Source organism: Podarcis pityusensis, assembly GCF_964106645.2.
Source record: "Podarcis pityusensis genome assembly, chromosome: 13".
NCBI classification, from domain to species: domain Eukaryota; kingdom Metazoa; phylum Chordata; class Lepidosauria; order Squamata; family Lacertidae; genus Podarcis; species Podarcis pityusensis.
Window position 1 is genome coordinate 49737346 of NC_138038.1, and position 20206 is coordinate 49757551.

The window sequence follows — 20206 nt, forward strand, 5'->3', positions numbered from 1 at the left end:
CACACTTGTTAGTTTCAACGTGTTTTTTTATTATAACATAACACAATATAATCTCTTCGTTCCAGAAAAATACCAAAACCCAGGTGGTTATATAATCTTAAATACAAACTAGATGGGGAAACAGCTGGTTCGATGGGTGCAGGAGCTCGGGTGAAAACCTACAGCAGCCTTGCGAAAATAAATTATCACAAAATCCTCTCAGAGACTGTTTGGGGGAAACACGAACTTTGGCAAACAAAATTCATTTGGAATAAGCCCCCCGCAAAGAACGGGAGGGAGGCGGCACTTAAAAGCGCTGAGAATCGCTCCCAACAGGGAAAGGGAGGCGGGACGAATTTGGCTCAAAAGACAGCCGCCCCCCTCGACAACCGTTGGAAAGAGATGAGAAACTCCGCGGGAGGAGGAAGAAAATAATAATCGGAAGGGGCTGTGTCTTGGCTTCCATTAATGGCAGGACTCGCATCAGCATATATCTGAGGAAAACTTAATACTGCTGAACTTTCAAGTGTGACCTGACCTGAAATCTTTGGCTTGGAGATCAAACAGAAAGTGGGTCTCTCAATGACTAAAATTCCCTCAACACACTGCTCTTGTTTTCGCTTAGCTTTCAAAGAAAGATAAAATACACATTTCCTGGTCGTGGGAGGTTATAGCAACCGCAACAGGGACAGGCCGAACTCAAGCTCACATTCCCTCTTCCTGTAATGGTCGAGGAATGAGGGTTTTTTTTTTTTGCAGTTTACATGCTAATGACATGCCACACTGCTTGTGTTTTTGAGTGCCGCTGAAAGCACTCCTCAGCCCTCCAAAGTCCATCTCGAGGAAGAAGGGAAAACCATGTGGACTAGCGCCCCCGACTGCACCAATATCCTCTCTCCTTTCCTCCTTGCTGCCCTACTAAAAGGGGCTCCCGTAAAACACAGCCACCCCCCCCATCCTGCTGGGCTCTTGTCTCGGCGCAAAACTGGCTACGACGGTTGCCCCTTGGCAAATGAAGCGTGCTGGTCGAGGGCGTCGTAACTGGGCAGCAAAAAAAGGCAAAAATTTGGCGGCAGGGACTTTGAGGCCCCCCAACGGATGGATCGAGCAACCGCTGCAGTCCCTGAAGGTGTTAGGCAGAGAGCCTCCCTTGGGGAAAGGCCGAGGAAGAAAAGAGGCTGGTGGGAGTTTGGGTGCTACATACTTCATGCCGCTGCTGATGCTGTGTGAAAAAAGGCTGACTGCCCGCCCCCCAAGACCCCCCCCCCCAGCACCAAGGGACGCGTGTGGCAAAAAACGAACAGCCGTCACAGGTAGGTGGCACGACGGTGAGGCGGGAGAAGCCTGACGAGAAACGGGGAATTGAAACCGCAGGGAGCGTCGCCTGGCGTCAACGGGCGGAGGGCAGGTCGGCCGCAAAAACTTGGAAGGGTTAGTCCATACAGAGCCAAGAAGGGTGGGAGGTGGGGGGGGTCGCCTCAAGCAAAGTCCCCTTCCGCTTTCACAAAGTTGGGAGCGCGGCCCCTCCTCAAACAGAGCTGACCGCCGCGTTGACCAAGGTAGCGGCTTCCGAAGGCAGCGAGCGCACCACCGCCTGGAACTCGGACGGGCATCGGGCGGAGAGATTGCGCAGCAGGGAGACCAGGGAGTTGCGGCCTTCTGAGCAACGAGAACACACACACAGAGGGAGAGAGCCGTTAAGCTGGCCGAGATGCAGCAGTGACGTCTCGGACGCTGGGCAATACCTCGCTCAAACTTTCCGTTTCCACCTAGCCGCCAGCCGGATGTTCGTGGGGCGGCAGGGGCTGTGGGGCCTAGTGACCATTACAATCCCTGACGCACCCAGGTCCGAGGTCCGGTGCTCTAACCACTACGCCACGTTGCTGTTATCAGGAATAGTTATTGTTATGAGTTGAATTATTGTCAGGCGCCCTGGGCGGGTGTGAATACCACCCAGTGACCCCGAGAGCACCACATGCCACGTGGCACTGATCGCACAACGAAGTCGCGTTCTTCTGAACACCAACACCCTCTCCCAAAGTGGTTGGGCAGTAAAAATGGGCAGGGGAGGGGGAGATGTTGGTGGGCAGCTGCCCAACCATGAAGGCCCGCTGACCACCCAGAGCGCATACCTGAGGGGATGTTCTCCTTGGCCAGGACACTGCCACTGACTCGCACAAGTTCGCCAATCTGCTGCAGGACCTGAAAGAGAACAAGGCCTTCTCAGGGCCACGGCAAATCCCCTTTCGTGTGTGGGGAGCAAAACACGGAACATGTGGGGATGTTGTGGATAGTAAGGTAAAGGGACCCCTGACCGTTAGGTCCAGTCGCGGCAGACTCTGGGGTTGCGGCGCTCATCTTGCTTTATTGGCCAAGGGAGCCGGCGTACAGTTTCCGGGTCATGTGGCCAGCATGAAGAAGCCGCTTCTGGCGAGCCAGAACAGTGCACGGAAACGCCGTTTACCTTCCCGCCAGAGTGGTATCTATTTATCTACTTGCACTTTGACGTGCTTTCGAACTGCTAGGTTGGCAGGAGCAGGACCGAGCAACGGGAGCTCACCCCATCGCGGGGATTCGAACCGCCGACCTTCAGATCGGCAAGTCCTAGGCTCTGTGGTTTAACCCACAGCGCCACCCGTGTCCCTTTTTAAAAGAAATAGCATCTCTCAACTCCCCTCTTGTTACAGGGAAGCTTTGCTCGATCCGAATGAGCAGAAAATGGATGTCCGCCTGGGCGGGGGAAGAGACTTGCCGCCAACTCTGGTATTGGGCAAGGAAATGGGTACATGCAGCATGAACCGGGAGGGTGCCTTTTACAGCCCTGCGCCAAGTCGCTTGTGCCACCTCTCCCGGCTGCTGGGTCTGGCACTCCGACTACAACACTAGAGACAAAGTTCTGCCAAAGCAGAGGGGTTCTTTTGGGGGGGGGGAATCTCTCAGGTCAAAGCGATAGGTTGTGAGGGAGGGAGGGAGGTTGGGGGAACCTACCTGCTGGGGATCGTGCTCATATATAAAGTTGATGCAACAGAAAACCGTTTTGTATTCCTCCAAGTCGTCCTTCAGGGGGAGATTGTGGATCAGGACGGGGAAAATCTGTGGAAAGGGTGGGAAGAAACAAGGCGGGAGGGAAAGATGCTTGATTAAGGATCGTCGCAAAATCCTTAATTGTAGGCCTTGCTGCTCCAAAACATCTGCAGGGCCCCAGGCTGGCAAAGCCTGTCCTATAGACTCTCAGCCAGAGTTGAAGAGCTGGGTATTTTACTCCGCTTTTGAAGCAGCACTGAAGTAAAAAGCGTGTCAACTTTTGCACCCATCCCTGGGTGCCGTGAGGTGGTTATACGGCCACAGATTTGACCGTAGCCGCCTGACCCAAAGGGATTCTTCTGCGCAGAGAGAGAAGCAGCCCAGGGGTCGGAGCAAGGGTCCTCGATTCTGGTCGAAACATTGGAGGATGGATGGCGGCTAACAGATTGAGGTTGAATCCTGACAAGACAGAAGTATTGTTTTGGGGGGACAGGAGGCGGGCAGGTGTGGGGGACTCCCTGGTCCTGTATGGGGTAACTGTGCCCCTGAAGGACCAGGTGCGCAGCCTGGGAGTCATTCTGGACTCACAGCTGTCCATGGAGGCGCAGGTTAATTCTGTGTCCAGGGCGGCTTTTACCAGCTCCATCTGGTACGCAGGCTAACACCCTACCTGCCCGCAGACTGCCTCGCCAAAGTGGTGCATGCTCTGGTTATCTCCCGCTTGGACTACTGCAATGCACTCTATGTGGGGCTACCTTTGAAGGTGACCTGGAAACTACAAGTAATCCAGAACGCGGCAGCTAGACTGGTGACTGGGAGTGGCCACCGAGACCATATAACACTGGTCTTGAAAGACCTACATTGGCTCCCAGTACGTTTCCGAGCACAATTCAAAGTGTTGGTGCTGACCTTGAAAGCCCTAAATGGCCTTGGTCCAGTATATCTGAAGGAGCATCTCCACCCCCATCGTTCTGCCCGGACACTGAGGTCCAGCTCTGAGGGCCTTCTGGCGGTTCCCTCGCTGCGAGAAGCCAAGTTACAGGGAACCAGGCAGAGGGCCTTCTTGGTAGTGGCACCCGCCCTCTGGAATGCCCTCCCACCAGCTGTCAAAGAGAACAAGACTTTTAAAAGACATCTGAAGGCAGCCCTGTTTAGGGAAGATTTTAATGTTTGATGTATTACAGTGTTTTAATATTTTTTGGGAAGCCGCCCAGAGTGGCTGGGGAAGCCAAGCCAGATGGGCAGGGTATAAATAATAAATTATTATTATTATTGTTGCTGTTGCTGTTGCACTCCTTCGTTAATCGTGACCACCCCCTTTCCCCACCGCTTGGCCAAGGGGATCGGACTCCCCACAACCCCCAGAAGCACGGGGAGTGGGAAAGTCTGCCCCTCTCCTTCCCCCTGCCCATATTCTGCTGGGGCAGTTAAAAAGAATGTGTTAAGATAATCTACTATTCAGAAAGGAAGGTAGCTAATGAACAAAACCCAGTGGTAAATAAAATGCTTCGCAGAGCAAAGGTTGCATGTTTAATCCCCAGCTGAAAACAACCGTAAAGAGTCAGGGCTGCTCCTGAGACCTTGGAAAGCTCCTGGGAATTCGAGTCAACAGCACTTTCCTCTCCCCTCCCCATTCCTTTTTCCTTTCATGTTGTGCGCAGTAAATTGCAACGCCTGTGGACAGGGTTTGAATCTCTGTGCAACACGCAGGAAATGTTAAGCACTTAACATAAATGCTAAGGATAATAAAATATTACTTTATTAAATAATAGTGATGATGATGACCGGAAATCAATCAACAGCCTGGGTTTCAGGATCAGGCAATTCTATAGGCTTAATGCCTAGGTTAGTTTGGATTTTTCTTATCAGAAATAAAAACCTCTTTTTTTTAATTAATAAAAGTTGATTTCCAAAACCCTATGGATAAGCAGAACGGCAAGTAGGTATTCCAGATCAACCAAGCCGGAATTAAAAAAGAAGTGGTGGCAAAGATTAACTGTTTCCAAAAGCATATACAGTGGTACCTCGGGTTACAGATGCTTCAGGTTACAGACTTCGCTAACCCAGAAATAGTGCTTCAGATTAAGAACTTTGCTTCAGGATGAGAACAGAAATTGTGCTCCGGCGGTGCGGCGGCAGCAGGAGGCCCCATTAGCTAAAGCGGTGCTTCAGGTTAAGAACAGTTTCAGGTTAAGAACGGACCTCCGGAACGAATTAAGTACTTAACCCGAGGTACCACTGTACATGCTGAAGCTAGGTGCCTCCAATATTAAGGAGGTGGCAGAAGATTCCCGATCCGCCCCTGCGCTATGGGGCCTTGCATACTGATCAGGATTCGCACTCGGCTCTCACCTGTCCGATGGGGACCCCTCCAGGATTGGCCATCACCATCCTTGCGACGGCCCCGCATACATTGTCGGCCACCCGGTTGTTACGCTCCTGAGAGATTATGTTGGACAAAAGCCCCAGGACCTTGGGGTAGTGTCTGTAGCAGAGCAAGCGAGGGGGTTAAGGAGAAAAAGGAAGAGTCGGGAGGGCGAGGGCCTGACGTGCTGCCAGGAACTGGAGAGAGAGCAAGAAAGGCCAACAGATTTTGCTGGATTCCCACCACCAGCACCGTTGAGTTATTATACACTGCTTAACTGCCAAAATGGTTTCCAATAAGCTTTAAATATATATAATCAATTCCTATACAAACGAAAACAAAACACAAGAAAACAATCTCACCGGAACATTGAAACGGTCGCAGTCAAGTTGTACAATAAAACAATAGTCAGGAGAAGGCTTGTCTAAACAGGTGGGTCTCTTAAGGAATCTTAGAAGGATGTTGGATAGAAACTAAGAGGTTTTTAGCTGTAATGCTTTAAGAGATATGAAAAAAGGTTTGCAACTGGGTAATTTTAATGGTAAGGATTTGCTGAACTAACAAATTGAACTGGAATACAAAAAAGGGAGGTATGAGGAGGTCCGGGGAAATAAGTATAGGGAAGATAGGTTATGGAAAATTAATGTCCTTTTAACTGTTTTATTTGGTATGTTTCTTTTTATTTTTTACTTTTTTGGTTATATTTTTAAAAACTTTATTCTTTTTCTTTCTGTATTCTGTATTTTTTGAAACTTCAATAAATATCATTTAAAAAATAAAAATAAATAAATAAACAGGTGGGTCTCATCGGGGAGAGACCAGGCCACAACTCTGGGGCCGTCCGTGGAACAGCTGGTCGTGGAGTCACTTGACCGGTTTGATCGACAGAATTGGAATTATTACGACGACCGGTGCCACATAATCCCCATTCCACATTTGTAAGAACTCGGTTGTTTAGTGTGGCAACGTCTGCACTTTGGAACTCCCTGCCGATTCAGATCAAGCTGGCGTTTTCGCTGCTTGACGTTTTCGGCACCCTCTAAAAACATTCCTGTTTAAGACATGCCCACCCAGACGCTTTAAAACGTTGAGGCAAATTTAATCTGTTTCAGCATTTCAGCTTTTGCACGTTTCAAAGGAGGGTTCTGAATCTGCCTCTGTTTTGCCATTTTGTATTTTGTAGGCCGCTTTGAGGGTGGTTTTTAAATATATATATTTATACACACACACACACACACACACCACCCTCAAAGTGGCCTACACTTATTTATATTTATATTTATACATTTATACTCTGCTGGATTATATATACATATATACACACACACACAATCTAGCAGTGTATAAATTCTATGAAATAAATGAATTAAGTGACTAAGTGATAACCCTATCCCTTTGGTGTTTTCACTTTGTATTTTCATGCTGTGATTTTCAGATGAAGGGTAATATACTAAATGAATGAATAAACCACAGGGATCTCGGCAGGCTGCTTTTCATTTTGGTTATGCATACACAATTGATACATAATTTGTTTTTAATAGCTTAGTATTTAAGCAACGCATTGCCTTTCTCGTAGTCCCTGAGGGGGGCCTTTCACAACAACATGCTGGGAGATTAGATAGATCAGGCTTCCTCAAACTCGGCCCTCCAAATGTTTTGAGACGACAATTCCCATCATCCCTGACCACTGGTCCTGTTAGCTAGGGATGATGGGAGTTGTAGTCCCAAAACATCTGGAGGGCGAGGTTGAGGAAGCCTGAGATAGATGATAGATAGATAGATAGATAGATAGATAGATAGATAGATAGATAGATAGATATAGGCTGCTTTTCATTTTGATTAAGTGTACACAATTGGTATATAATTTGTTTTTAATAGCTTAGTATTTAAGCAACGCATTGCCTTTCTCATAGTCCCTGAGGGGGGCCTTTTACAACAACATGCTGGGAGATATAGATGATATATAGATATATGTGGGTGTTGGTGTCCCTTTTTTCGCCAGTACCTTGAGAAATCCGCTCTGATTCTGCCTTCAAGGTACAGGTGAAACTCGAAAAATTAGAGTATCATGGAAAGTTCATTTATTTCAGTAATTAAACTTAAAAGGTGAAACTAATATATGAGATAGACTCATGACATGCAGAGTGAGATATATCAAGCCTTTATTTGTTATAATTGTGATGATTATGGCATACAGCTGATGAAAACCCCAAATTATATCATGTATTAGTTTCACCTTTTAAGTTGAATTCCTGAAACAAATGAACTTTTCCACGATATTCTAATTTTTCGAGTTTCACCTGTGACACGATTCCAGATTCTGGCTCACTTCAGCCCAGGCTTTTCTTCGTTTCTGTGGGGTATTGATGGAAGCTTCCGGAATGTGTGCGGACTCTTCCTTGGCGGGCCGCGCCGGGAACCCGATCCCGGCCCCCTCCACCTCACGGAGCAAAGGATACTCGTGCATGGCTTCCCCGCCGTGCTCCGCCAGCACGCCCAGCCCGAAGACTGCGTTGCTGCGCACCTCCCGGTTGGCGTCGCGCGCCGCCCCCATCAGCACCGGCAGGAGGCGCGGCACGAAGGCGCTCGAGGCGCGGCCCAGGCCTTGCACCGCCTCCGCCATGGTGCCCACCGCGAAGGACCTGTCTGTGGAGGAACAGCTGGGCTTCTGCGGGGAGGAGGAAAGGGGCAGGATGAAGCGGAAACGCAAAGATGAGGGAGAAATTCACAGGAAGGGAAAAGACCCCCTCCCCGCTCCAACCGGAAAGCGTTACAAGGGGGCAAGCAGGGGGGTCAGATATGGCGGCACGGAAATACTTGAGCAAAGTAAAAAAACCACCCCTGTGAGGTAGGGTGAGGCCCGTGGCTGTCAAGGTTTCCCTTTTTTTTAAGGGAAATTCCCTTATTCCAAACATGATTCCTCGCAAGTAAAGGGGAAAGTTGACAGCTATGGTTAGGCCAGCCTTTCTCAACCTGTGGGTCCCCAGATGTTGAACTACAACTCCCATCACCCCTAGCTAGCAAGGCCAGAGCTCAGGGATGATGGGAGTTGTAGTCCAACAACATCTGGGGGACCCACAGGTAGAGAACTGCTGGGTTAGGCCTAGACCAGGCATAGGCAACCTTTGGCCCTCCAGATGTTTTGGCCTACAACTCCCATGATCCTTAGCTAACAGGAAGAGTGGCCAGGGATGATGGGAATTGTAGTCCAAAATCTCTGAAGGGCCGAAAGTTGCCTATGCCTGGCCTAGACACAGCAACAGGCCCAAGGCCCAAATTTTAAAATTTTAACTTTAAAGCTGAATAGCATGGCACAAATGCCCTTAAGTAGATAAATAAGAACTGAGGTGTCCCGGGACTCGGGCTAAAGTAAATGGGAATCCAAAGGAAGTCCCGGAGAGGGAAGGGGCAGGCGTCACTCACCATCTTATTCAGGAGCAGGGGCAGGAAGCCGGCAAAGTACGGAGCGAAGGCTTCTCCGCCAGCCGCTTCGGCCAGAGCTGGGATCACCTCACCGGCGTACTCAATCAGCATGGAGTCATATTCCGCCTGGTTTTGGGAGGCAGAGGGAGAAAGGAGAGACACAGGGCAGTGAGAGGAGGAAGCAGAGATTTAGAAGGCGGGCTGCAACTCAGAGGGAGGGAATCTGCAATGCCTATCAAAGGTCTTGAGTTCAAATCCTGAGGGCATCTGCAGGCAGGGCTGGGAGAGAAAGAGGCGCCCGTCTGAAAACCTGGAGAGCCACTGCTGCCGTTCAGGTAGACAATGCTGAGCTAGGAGGACCAATGATTTGTCCCTATGCTACTGTTTACGTCAGCTGCTGCTTCTGAACCATGAGGACTGCAATCTTAAAGACTACAAGGCCCACAGCTCAGTGGCAAGGCATCTACCTCGTGTTCTTGTAGAAAAGGAAAAAAGAGAGAAAAAGAATTGAGCCGAGGTTCTCCGTCTTCCTCGCTTGCAGGCCGCGGAGCGGGTATCTTTTTCAGGGAGGAACTGATTGCTTTCAGACGAAGATTGGACAAGTATAATGATACAGTGGTCCCTTGGTTCTCAAACGCCTTGGTACTCAAACAACTTGGAACCCAAACACGGCAAACCCAGAAGTGTTCAGGTTTGCAAACTTTTTTTGGAAGCCGAACGGGCTCCAAAACTTCCGTTTTGAGTGTTACGCTGAGGTCTGTCTGTTTTTGCTATTTCTTTTGCCTTTTTGTTTTTGTGGCTCTTTTGTTTTTTTGTGTGTGTGACTGTGTGGAACCCAGTTCAGCTACTGACGGATTGACTGTGTGACTGCAGTACATTGTTTATTGCTTTCATTTTATGGGTCAACGGTCTCGTTAGATAGTAAAATTCATGTTAAATTGCCGTTTTAGGGGTTGCTTTTAAAAGTCTGGAACGGATTAATCCGTTTGGATTACTTTCTATGGGAATGTGCACTCTTGGTTTTGGAACGCTTTGGTTTTGGAACGGACTTCTGGAATGGATTAAGTTTGAGAACCAAGGTACCACTGTACTTGGAATGCATTTACTGAAACCATAAAGGCTAGTGAGGGAAATATATATCAGGCTGCCGCGTCTGTTCTCAGAAGCCCACAAATTACAAGGGGTTCTGGGGTCTGAGGCTGCTGATTGCTGGACTTACCACCTCGTCACAATCTTCATCCTCGTCTTCATCCAGACTGGGGTCCTGACAGACTGTCTGCAAAGGGAACACAAGGAAGAGAGCGTTTTTGAATAGGATTGCGGCATATACTGGCCTAAATGTGGCCTAGGACCCACGTACCTACAGGACCACCTCTCCTGGTATGCCCTGCGGAGGACCTTAAGGTCCACAAACGACAACACCTTGGAGGTCCCAAGTCGCAAGGTGGTTAGATTGGTCTCAACTAGGGCCAGGGCCTTTTCAGTACTGGCCCCGACTTGGTGGAACGCTCTGTCACAAGAGACCAGGGCCCTGCGGGACTTGACATCTTTCCGCAGGGCCTGCAAGACAGAGCTGTTCCGCCTGGCCTTTGGTTTGGACTCAGTCTGACCCTTATGTTTCCCTCCCCTTAGGGTTTTGATCTATGGGCTACTTTTAAAATGAGGCTGCATTTTAAATTGCATTTACTTTTAAAATGAGGCTGCATTTTAAATTGCATTTTAACCTGTATTTTAAATTGGTTCCCCCCCCCCCCCAATGTTTTTACTGTAATTTTACTGGTGTTAGCCGCCCTGAGCCTGGCTCTGGCCAGGGAGGGCGGGGTATAAATAAAAATTATCATTATTATTATTATTATTATTATTATTATTATTAAATACTCCTCCAACAAAAAAGCCCCACTTCTACCCCATTTGTGTATGTCCCACCACTTCCCAAAAATGCACTGCACTAGTTTGTAATTTTATATACAGTAGTACCTCGGGTTAAGAACTTAATTCGTTCTGGAGGTCTGTTCTTAACCTGAAACTGTTCTTAACCTGAAGCACCGCTTTAGCTAATGGGGCCTCCTGCTGCTTCTGTGCTGCCGCTGCACGATTTCTGTTCTCATCCTGAACCCGAGGTAATATTTCTGGGTCGGTAACCTGAAGCGCCTGTAACCTGAAGCATATGTAACCCAAGGTACCACTGTACTCATATAAAGCTTTTTGGGGGGTGCCCCTCGCCCTGACGCTTCCCACCCCCTCTGTGAAGCTGAATCTGGCAGGAGCTGCCAGATTCACAGTCCGGTCAGCGGGAGTCACCAAGGGCAAGCTTGAGTGGTGGAAAAGACTGGCCCCCAAGAGGGGAAAACGGGGGAGAGCCCTGCAGAAATCTCTGCCCCAGCCTTCGCCAACCTGGAGAACTCACAGGTATTTTGGACCACAGCTCCCCTCCTGCCTCCCCACCTGAAGACTCACTTTTTTCTCCAGGACCTCCCGGATGACCTGGCACAGGTCCGTCAGCTGCCCGGGTGCGCGGAGGGCCTCTTGCCGGCAGGTCTTCAACACCCTCGCCAGGCTCTCCAAAATCTCCATCACCACCTGGCGCTCCTTGTCTTCCCGGATCCCTTTGATGTAAGCAGGCAGCACGGTGCACAGCAGCTGGAGGCGAGCTGCGGAAGGAAGAAGAAGAAGAGGAGGAGGAGGAGAAGGAGAAGGAGGAGAGTTTGAATTTGATATCCCGCTTTATCACTACCCTAAAGGTAAAGGGACCCCTGACCATTAGGTCCAGTCATGACCGACTCTAGGGTTGCGGCGCTCATCTTGCTTTATTGGCCGAGGGAGCCGGTGTACAGCTTCCGGGTCATGTGGCCAGCATGACTAAGCCGCTTCTGGCGAACCAGAGCAGCGCATGGAAACGCCGTTTACCTTCCCGCCGGAGCAATACCTATTGATCTACTTGCACTTTGACGTGCTTTCGAACTGCTAGGTTGGCAGGAGCAGGGACCGAGCAACGGGAGCTCACCCCGTCACGGGGTGACCGTCTGATCAGCAAATCCTAGGCTCTGTGGTTTAACCCACAGCGCCACCCGCGTCCCATCACTACCCTAAGGAGTCTCAAAGCAGCTAACAAGCTTCTTTCCCTTCCTCCCCCACAACAAACACTCTGTGAGGTGAGTGGGGCTGAGAGACTTCAGAGAAGAGTGACTGGCCCAAGGTCACCCAGCAGCTGCATGTGGAGGAGCGGGGAATCGAACCAGATTACGAGTCCACCACTCTGAACCACTACACCACACTGTTCTCACGAGGACTAAGAGGGGCTGGATCCAGCGTCCTGGCCCCACCAGATGCCCCGCCTGAAAGGAGGGCACGAACGCAGTGGTGTTTTTAGAAGCAGACGGGCCAGAGATTGGTTGGCGGAGCAGAAGGCACCAGATTTGATTCCCCACGGCAACTTCAGGTAAAAAGATTCCCTGCCTGAAATCCTGGCAGTCGGTGCAGACAAGATGGTCTGACTTCATAGACAACAGCTTCCTATGTTACTGTTTACGCCAGCCCCTTTCTCCAGTTCCAAGAAGACTAGAATCTTGTTTTACTCTTAGCTCAATGGCAGGGCCCGGGTTCAGTCCCCGATGGCACCTTCACGTACGGCAGGGAAAGATGCCGGGTCGAATATCCGGACAACTGCGGCAGCCAGTCAGGGTAGGCGAGACAAGATGGACTTGTTATAATAAAATTCCGGGGTTGGCTTTTACAGCCCAGCTCCCCAGCAAGGGACTCCCAAGCCCATTAAGGGTCAGAGGAGAATGGATGGAGGCAGGATCCAGCAAAAAGTCTTTATTTCCCTGTTGCCACGGAGTTCCCTCCCCGCTTGCAAGGACGGCAGGACCCAGAACAAAGGTGTGTAAAGACTTTAGAAATTCCCCGGCCCAAAGAGCACCAAAAAGCACCGTACAACCGTCACAGTAAGAGGCAGAAATTTGAGTGTGTGGCTTGTCTCCTGTCTGCCAAGATACCTGATAATATTTGCCGGTTGCCTTATCTTGGCCAGTCTAGGCCATTCTTTTAGGATGGCAATTACTTTGGTTCATGAATCCATTTCATGGATCAACCTCATTCATACATAAAAACTGCTCTTTTGACTCGCACTGAAGGATAGTTGCTGGACAGTGGCCCATTCACTTCAGTAAATTGCTCTGTTTACAGGATTTATAAACGAAAAGAAAGGTTTTTCCAAGACACTTCCTTCTACTGCAGAGAAAATCAAGAGAACCAAGGTGGCTTTGGGATTGCTCTGTGAGCTCAAATCAAGTGACCCCCCCCCCGAATATTTTCTACCACATTTTTCGCTCTATAAGACGCACCAGACCACAAGACGCACCTAGTTTTTGGAGGAGGAAAACAAGAAAAAAAATATTCTGAATCTCAGAAGCCAGAACAGCAAGAGGGATTGCTGCGCAGTGAAAGCAGCAATCCCTCTTTCTGTTCTGGCTTCTGGGATAGTTGCGCAGCCTGCATTCACTCCATAAGACGCACACACATTTCCCCTTACTTTTTAGGAGGGAAAAAGTGAATCTTATAGAGCAAAAAATACGGTAATTTTTAAAGGGTGAAAGCTTGGTTTTCTGGAGAGTGTGTGCTCCTATGTGTGTGCACCTTGAAATTTGTTACAGTGGTACCTCGGGTTACATACGCTTCAGGTTACAGACTCCGCTAACCCAGAAATAGTGTTTCAGGTTAAGAACTTTGCTTCAGGATAAGAACAGAAATCGTGCTCCGGCAGCACGGCAGCAGCAGGAGGCCCCATTAGCTAAAGTGGTGCTTCAGGTTAAGAACAGTTTCAGGTTAAGAACGGACCTCCGGAACAAATTAAGTACTTAACCCGAGGTACCACTGTATAACAGATCAACAGTTGCACGTGGCAACTTCCTGTGCTGCTGCAAACCTTCCAAGCTATATATTGTCCGTCTGAGCCTTCTGCAGTTTGTGTCCCATCCCTAATTTGCGGGCTCCTCTGCTCCTTTTGCTAAGCTAGGTTCTTCCTGCGTCAAAGTCGTGCTTCAAGGTCATTCTTGGACCAACGCAGTTAAAAAACAAACACACCATCCCTGAGGTCACTCACCGGCGCTGTGAGGTTCGGACGGATCCCGCTCGCAAACCCGGTGTAAGGAGATGCAGAAATGTCCCAGGGTGTTGAAAGCAGATTTCCGGACGTTGATGTTGGGATGCTGGGAAGAGAAGGAGGAGTCAGGCCTTTTGCTGTGGCCCTTACATCTGCTTTGCTACCACTAACAAAGAAAACGTCCTGCACAGCTGAGGACCAGGCTACCTGAGAGACGGCATCCATCCCTTACAGACCCTCTGCAGGAGACTTTCTCCTTAAAGCCCCCCCAAATATCAGAAGCCCGTGCCACGGTTAACACAGAGCAGGGTCTCCAGGGTGGCAGCCCCCGCTCTGCACAATACCATCCCTACTGAGATACGACAGGCGCCCCCTAGCGGCACTGTCCGGAAGCAACTGTGCGCATTTTTGGTTCAAGCTAGATTAAAATGTTATCCACCGTTGCTGCTCTCGTTCTGTATTGCTTTTGAACCGCTCTTAAGCTGTGGAGCTTTTTGAGGTACTGTTTATCAACCCCGTTTCAGCTGTAAATCCTCCTGTGATGAGTGCAGAGGGTCATACATCCGTGAAGAATTATAACCACCCACTTGCACTTATTCCAGGTCCCTAAATTTAGGGCTGCCATACGTCTGAACGTATCCGGGATTCGTCTGCCAGAAATAGTGTACAAGCAGAAGTTTTCGAAATCAGTTCAAACGTCTTGGAAAATCTGACAGTTGGAAGATGGTTTTTTGGCGAATTTCCTAAAAAACTTTTTTTGTGATTTCGCAACAACTTTGGCCAAAACAAAAAAAAAGCTCTTCTCTGCCACACCCCAGATAGCCTTTGACTGAGGGTTCCTCCCTCCCAGCTGTTATGAGAAGCAGGTGCCCCCCAGCTTCATATAATATATATATATATGAAGTATAATGCCCAGATCAAGGGAAGTGATAAAGGTAAAGGGACCCCTGACCATTAGGTCCAGTCATGACCAACTATGGGGTTGCGGCGCTCATCTCGCTTTATTGGCCGAGGGAGCCGGTGTACAGCTTCCCGGTCATGTGGCCAGCATGACTAAGCCGCTTCTGGTAAACCAGAGCAGCGCACGGAAACGCCGTTTACCTTCCCGCCGGAGCGGTACCTATTTATCTACTTGCACTTTGACGTGCTTTCGAACTGCTAGGTTGGCAGGAGCAGGGACCGAGGAACGGGAGCTCACCCCGTCGCGGGGATTTGAACCGCCGACCTTCTGATCGGCAAGTCCTAGGCTCTGTGGTTTAACCCACAGCGCCACCCGCTGGGAAGTAATAGTCTCACTCTATTCTGCCTTGGCCAGACCATACCTGGAATACTGTGTCCAGTTCTGGGCGCCACAATTTAAGGAGAATATTGACAAGCTGGCAGGTGTGCAGAGGAGGGCAACCAAGATGATCAAAGGGCTGGAAACCAAGCCTGATGAGGAATGGTTGAGGCAGCTGGGTAAGAGGAGGCTGAGAAGATATGATCGCCACATGGAAGCTGCAGCCAGCTTGTTTTCTCCCGCTCCAAATGATGGATTCAAGTTGCCGGAAAGGAATTCCGACTCAACATCAGAAAGAACTTTCTGACAGCAAGAGCTGTTTATCACTGCCTGATTCAGTATAACGGAGCTTCTGTAAGGGACTGCTGCCCTACAGGTGTCCAGAAAACATCTCTCCTCTCTTTCCAGGTCCAAGCCTCTCCTTTCCCCCGCCAAAGTTTGCCCCCTGCTCCACTTTCCCCAAACATACTCCCCCCCTCTGGCCCCCCCATTACCTCCAAGAGCACAAAGACTTCCTGGAAGCATTTTTCCAAGAAAGGCAGGAAGACCACGCTGAGATGGAGACAAAAAGAGTTAAGTTAAGTTTTGTTGGCAGGGACATCCCAAATGCCTTTGGGGAAGTATTTTTATATGCAACGGCTGCAGCTCGGACTTTGGTGGCAAAGGGGTGGAAGGAAGAAGAAGTCCCGACAATAACGGATTGGCATAACAAGCTACAAGAATTTGCTGAAATGGCGCAGTTGACAAATAGCCTGAGAGGCAATTCAAAACAAAATATTATGGGAAAGTGGGATAGATATAATATATATGTTCAAAAATACAGTCAAGGTTCGCTATCTATGCTAGCATTCGATTGACGCTGGAGAGAGACTGAGTTGAGAAATAAGACCAAGGGTACATATTGATATAGGGATGTATTACATAAAATGTAAAGAAATATACAATAATAAGAGTACATTCATTTGTAAAAAAGGAATATACAACGGGATGGACAGGAAGTCCAAAGCGTTGGTACATATATCATTTTGGAATCGTTTTTTGTCCTTGTTTCTTTTCTTTAGGTATATAAACTTTGTATACATGCTGAAAATTATAATAAGCCTTGTGATATAATATAATGTTTACCAATGTAACATAAGAATGTTAATAAATAAATAAAACTCCAAAAAAAAAAAAAAAAAAGAGATGGAGACAAAAAGAAAGTGGGGGAAAAGGTTAGTGTGAGATCTAAGCTCTCGTCTCTACTTGGGGAGAGCTCTGGGGTGGGGAATATCTGCCTCACCGGACGATGCCGCTGGACTCTGATTCCCATCAGCCCAGTCACAAGGGTCAAAGGGCAGGAGCCAGGTAGACACAGTGCCTTGCCCTGCGCTGAAGGACCTGCGCTCATGTGAGGATACGAGGATACTTGACGGAGCACCCTTCCCTGTGCAGACCCCTCTAATCCCACTGCCGTCACATAAGCAAAATCAGATATTTTTTTTGGACGCCCGAGGACACCAACTGGGATCTGCTCCAAACATCTACTGAACACACTTCTGTTTGTCAACACAAGCCAGTTTCAGATCGCCCTGCTGTGTGTTTTCCTCTTGATATTTTGTTGGGCTGGATATAATAATAATAATAATAATAATAATAATAATAATAATTTTATTTATTTATACATACATACATACATACCCCGCCCATCTGGCTGAGTTTCCCCAGCCACTCTGGGCGGCTTCCAATCAAGTATTAAAAACAATACAGCATTAAATATTAAAAACTTCCTAAACACTACACTTCCCTATAAAATCTTAAAATCTCCATATAAAATCTTTTTAAGGGGTGGGTGTCCCTGCTGCTGCTCCCCCTCCTCCCACCAACTGCCCCTAAGGGGCGCTTCAGGTTTTTAAAGAGCAGAAGCTTCTCCTCTTGTCACCAATTCCTGAGAAGGGTCTGTATACCCCAAGGTCTGTTACCGATGGGTCAGTCACACTGGTGGTCTCCAAACCACTCCAGCACAAAATGAGTCTCTCTCTCTCTCTCTCTCTCTCTCACACACACACACACGGTCATACCTTGCTCCGGTGGCAATCTCTCCCAGAGCCACACAGGCGTCATCCTTTTCATCCATGAAGGCGCTTTCCACGTTCAACCTGCAAGAGAACCGGAAGCGGGGGGGGGGGGGGAGGAGAGGAAATTTGGGATTCGCCTCCTCACAAACAACAAACTCAGATATTCAAGTCCCAAGACAGAATCTCACGCCTAGAGCATTCTCCAAGGCCTAAATTATACTTAATTACAGTGGTACCTCGGGTTACAGATGCTTCAGGTTATAGACTCTGCTAAGCCAGAAATAGTACCTCGGGTTAAGAACTTTGCTTCAGGATGAGAACAGAAATTGTGTGGTGGCGGCAGCGGGAGGCCCCATTAACTAAAGTGGTACCTCAGGTTAAGAACAGTTTCAGGTTAAGTACGGACCTCCGGAACGAATTAAGTACTTAACCTGAGGTACCACTGTACTTACATCCTGCCCACAGTCTCGCAAGACATCCTGGTGGTGGGCAGCAATGTAAAAACCTCTCAAAGAAATGCAAAACAATAGCTAAAATGAACTGGCTGCTCAAGAAGAAATGTCAGCTGCGTAGGCCTGTTGGCATAAAAATGTTCTCAAGAGACGCCTGGGAGTCAAAAGCAAGGGGAGCCTGCCAAATCTCTGCTGAAAGAGCTCTCCACAGCATGGGAGTAGAGACACTAAATGCTTGACTTTTGGTTGAGGACAACTAACAGTGCTCCTCCGGATGATTTCAGCAATCCGGCTGGGATATAAGGGGCTCAGGTGGCTTTTAAGGAGCCTGGGACCCATTCTGAAGGGGATCAACCTGAATTTGAGGTGCCCCATTTTATAGGTTGTTTTTTGGGGGGCTCACATGTTGGGTTGAGCCTCCATACAATAAAAGCTCCCGAATAAATAAAACCCACTGCATACGCAAAATCAGTGTCAGGAGAAAGGTTGCTACACAATCTTGGGGAGAGCGAGACCAAGCAGACAAGCACCGCCAGCGACTTCAGAGATGGCCTCTCAAAGTTACAAATTTCTCAGCTTTTACGCCTAAATCCATCGCTCCAGGGCCATAAATCTCCCAAATCAAATTCCATCAGTCTTCAGAGAGCTAACATCTACATAAAGGGTTTTTCAAAAAAAAAAAAAAATGCCACCAAAATGGCCTTTTAAAAAACTTCCACCTTTGCTTATTTAAAGAGTTAAGTTTCCAGTCCACATGGATGCCAAGGAAGGATTCTGAAACACGAAGGGCTCATCCTGCGGCCTGCTACAGGCTATGAAACCAGAGGGTTTTTGTTTTTCTGAGGGAGGACCGTTTAAATATGGCTTTGTGCCTCTCACCTGGAACATCCCCTCCCAAAACAAGGGAGATGCCGGCCTTCCTAAAATCCCTCCCACAATGATCACCTACCCCGAAAGCTCAGAGATGTCGTCTTCGTCTTCGTCCAGGCTCTCCTCTCCTTCCACCTCCGCCTCGTCCTCTTCCTCATCGTCAAACAGGAGGAAGGAGTTTCCAGTTCCACCGTGAGACTGGGAAGAAGCAGAAAACAAAGGCGGGAGAGGTGAGGAGGAGATTAGGAGACACAAGAGGCATCATTTTGAGATGCGGGAGAATATGAACTCTCTTGCAATGCTCATCGTTCGACTCTGCGGCCACCCAGGAGCTCAGGAAGCCCAGAAAAGCTAGAAAACTAGGCAGCAGCAGCCGCCGCGATACTGAGCGTCACAAACCTCTCTGCTTACAGGTCACAGCACTGAGGTCTCAAAGTTTACAGCTTCTCTCTCTTGCACACAACACAGGTCATTTGTGCCCCTTGGGACCGGTGGGGTGGAAAGCAGGGAGACAAAGGGTAGGGGACGCAAGAAGGCAGACTGGTGGGGCAGGGGAATAAGCCAGGATCAGTGGGGAAGTGGTCCATTTGCCCCAACAGACCAGTTTCCAATGCCTCCCCTGCCCCCAGGAATATGGACACATTTAGGTTTTAAGCATGCAAACACTTAATGAGCCAGCAAGGCAGTAATGTGTATTAATAATGCATATTGGGATCATTTTATAGCATTGAAGCAATGGGCAGTGGATGTGGGTGGCGCTGTGGGTTAAACCACAGAGCCTAGAACTTGCCGATCAGAAGGTCGGCAATTCGAATCCCCGCGATGGGGTGAGCTCCTGTTGCTCGGTCCCTGCTCCTGCCAACCTAGCAGTTCGAAAGCATGGCAAAGTGCAAGTAGATCAGTAGGTACCGCTCCGGTGGGAAGGTAAACGGCGTTTCCGTGCGCTGCTCTGGTTCGCCAGAAGCGTCTTAGTCATGCTGGCCACATGACCCGGAAGCTGTACACCGGCTCCCTCGGCCAATAAAGTGATATGAGCGCCGCAACCCCAGAGTCGGTCATGACTGGACCTAACGGTCAGGGGTCCCTTTACCTTTACCTAGCAATGGGCAAAGTGGCGTTATACCCTTTAAATTTGTTTGAAGCCTATTGTTACGGCTTTAAAAAAATAAATAAAAATGGGATGGGGTGGGGGGAGTATACACTGACTTCTGATGACAGGAGTCTCAGCCCACGAAAGCAGATGCCAAAATGCTCACCTCAACGCCCTCTGTGGATTTGAGAGAATAGATCATAAGAGTGGTAATGCGAGGCAGGTACGGCTCAATGGCATCCTCCAGGACGGTCGCGAGAGACCCAAAAAGGCTGTACCTGGCGCAAGAAAGGATTCTTTTGAGCTCCTGTGTGTCTCACTGGCCTCCATTTTAAAACAGGTTGAGGTGGCAGATGCGAAGCTTGCCTCTCTTGGCCAGAAACCCCAAAATTCACGAGAGTGGTTTGGTTTTTTTGCCAGCCTCCCAGATATTTTTACGACGACTCCAATCATCCCCCAACATCCCAAGGGCGTATGATCAATAGTGGCAGAGAGGCTTCTTCCAAGAGGCGATAAATGCATCTATAACTCAAGAGTCACCAGCTGTGTTGGTTGGGGGATGATAG

At 48.9% G+C, this 20206-nt stretch overlaps 1 protein-coding gene across 1 annotated transcript in view; it reads right to left on the minus strand.

Moving 5' to 3' along the window:
• Positions 1 to 5: 5 nt before the first annotated feature.
• IPO4 (importin 4) overlaps positions 6 to 20206 on the minus strand; it is a 46661-nt gene continuing 26460 nt past the window's right edge. The window contains exons 19-31 of the mRNA XM_080979660.1: positions 19807 to 19918; positions 18630 to 18748; positions 17232 to 17309; positions 15666 to 15723; positions 13893 to 13998; positions 11249 to 11442; positions 10011 to 10067; positions 8792 to 8917; positions 7828 to 8036; positions 5356 to 5488; positions 2968 to 3072; positions 2112 to 2181; positions 6 to 1638 (exon numbers count right to left, since the gene is read on the minus strand). Coding sequence (XP_080835786.1) covers positions 1508 to 1638; positions 2112 to 2181; positions 2968 to 3072; positions 5356 to 5488; positions 7828 to 8036; positions 8792 to 8917; positions 10011 to 10067; positions 11249 to 11442; positions 13893 to 13998; positions 15666 to 15723; positions 17232 to 17309; positions 18630 to 18748; positions 19807 to 19918 — 1498 coding nt within the window. The 3' untranslated portion in view covers positions 6 to 1507. The remainder of the gene's footprint in view (positions 1639 to 2111; positions 2182 to 2967; positions 3073 to 5355; positions 5489 to 7827; positions 8037 to 8791; positions 8918 to 10010; positions 10068 to 11248; positions 11443 to 13892; positions 13999 to 15665; positions 15724 to 17231; positions 17310 to 18629; positions 18749 to 19806; positions 19919 to 20206) is intronic.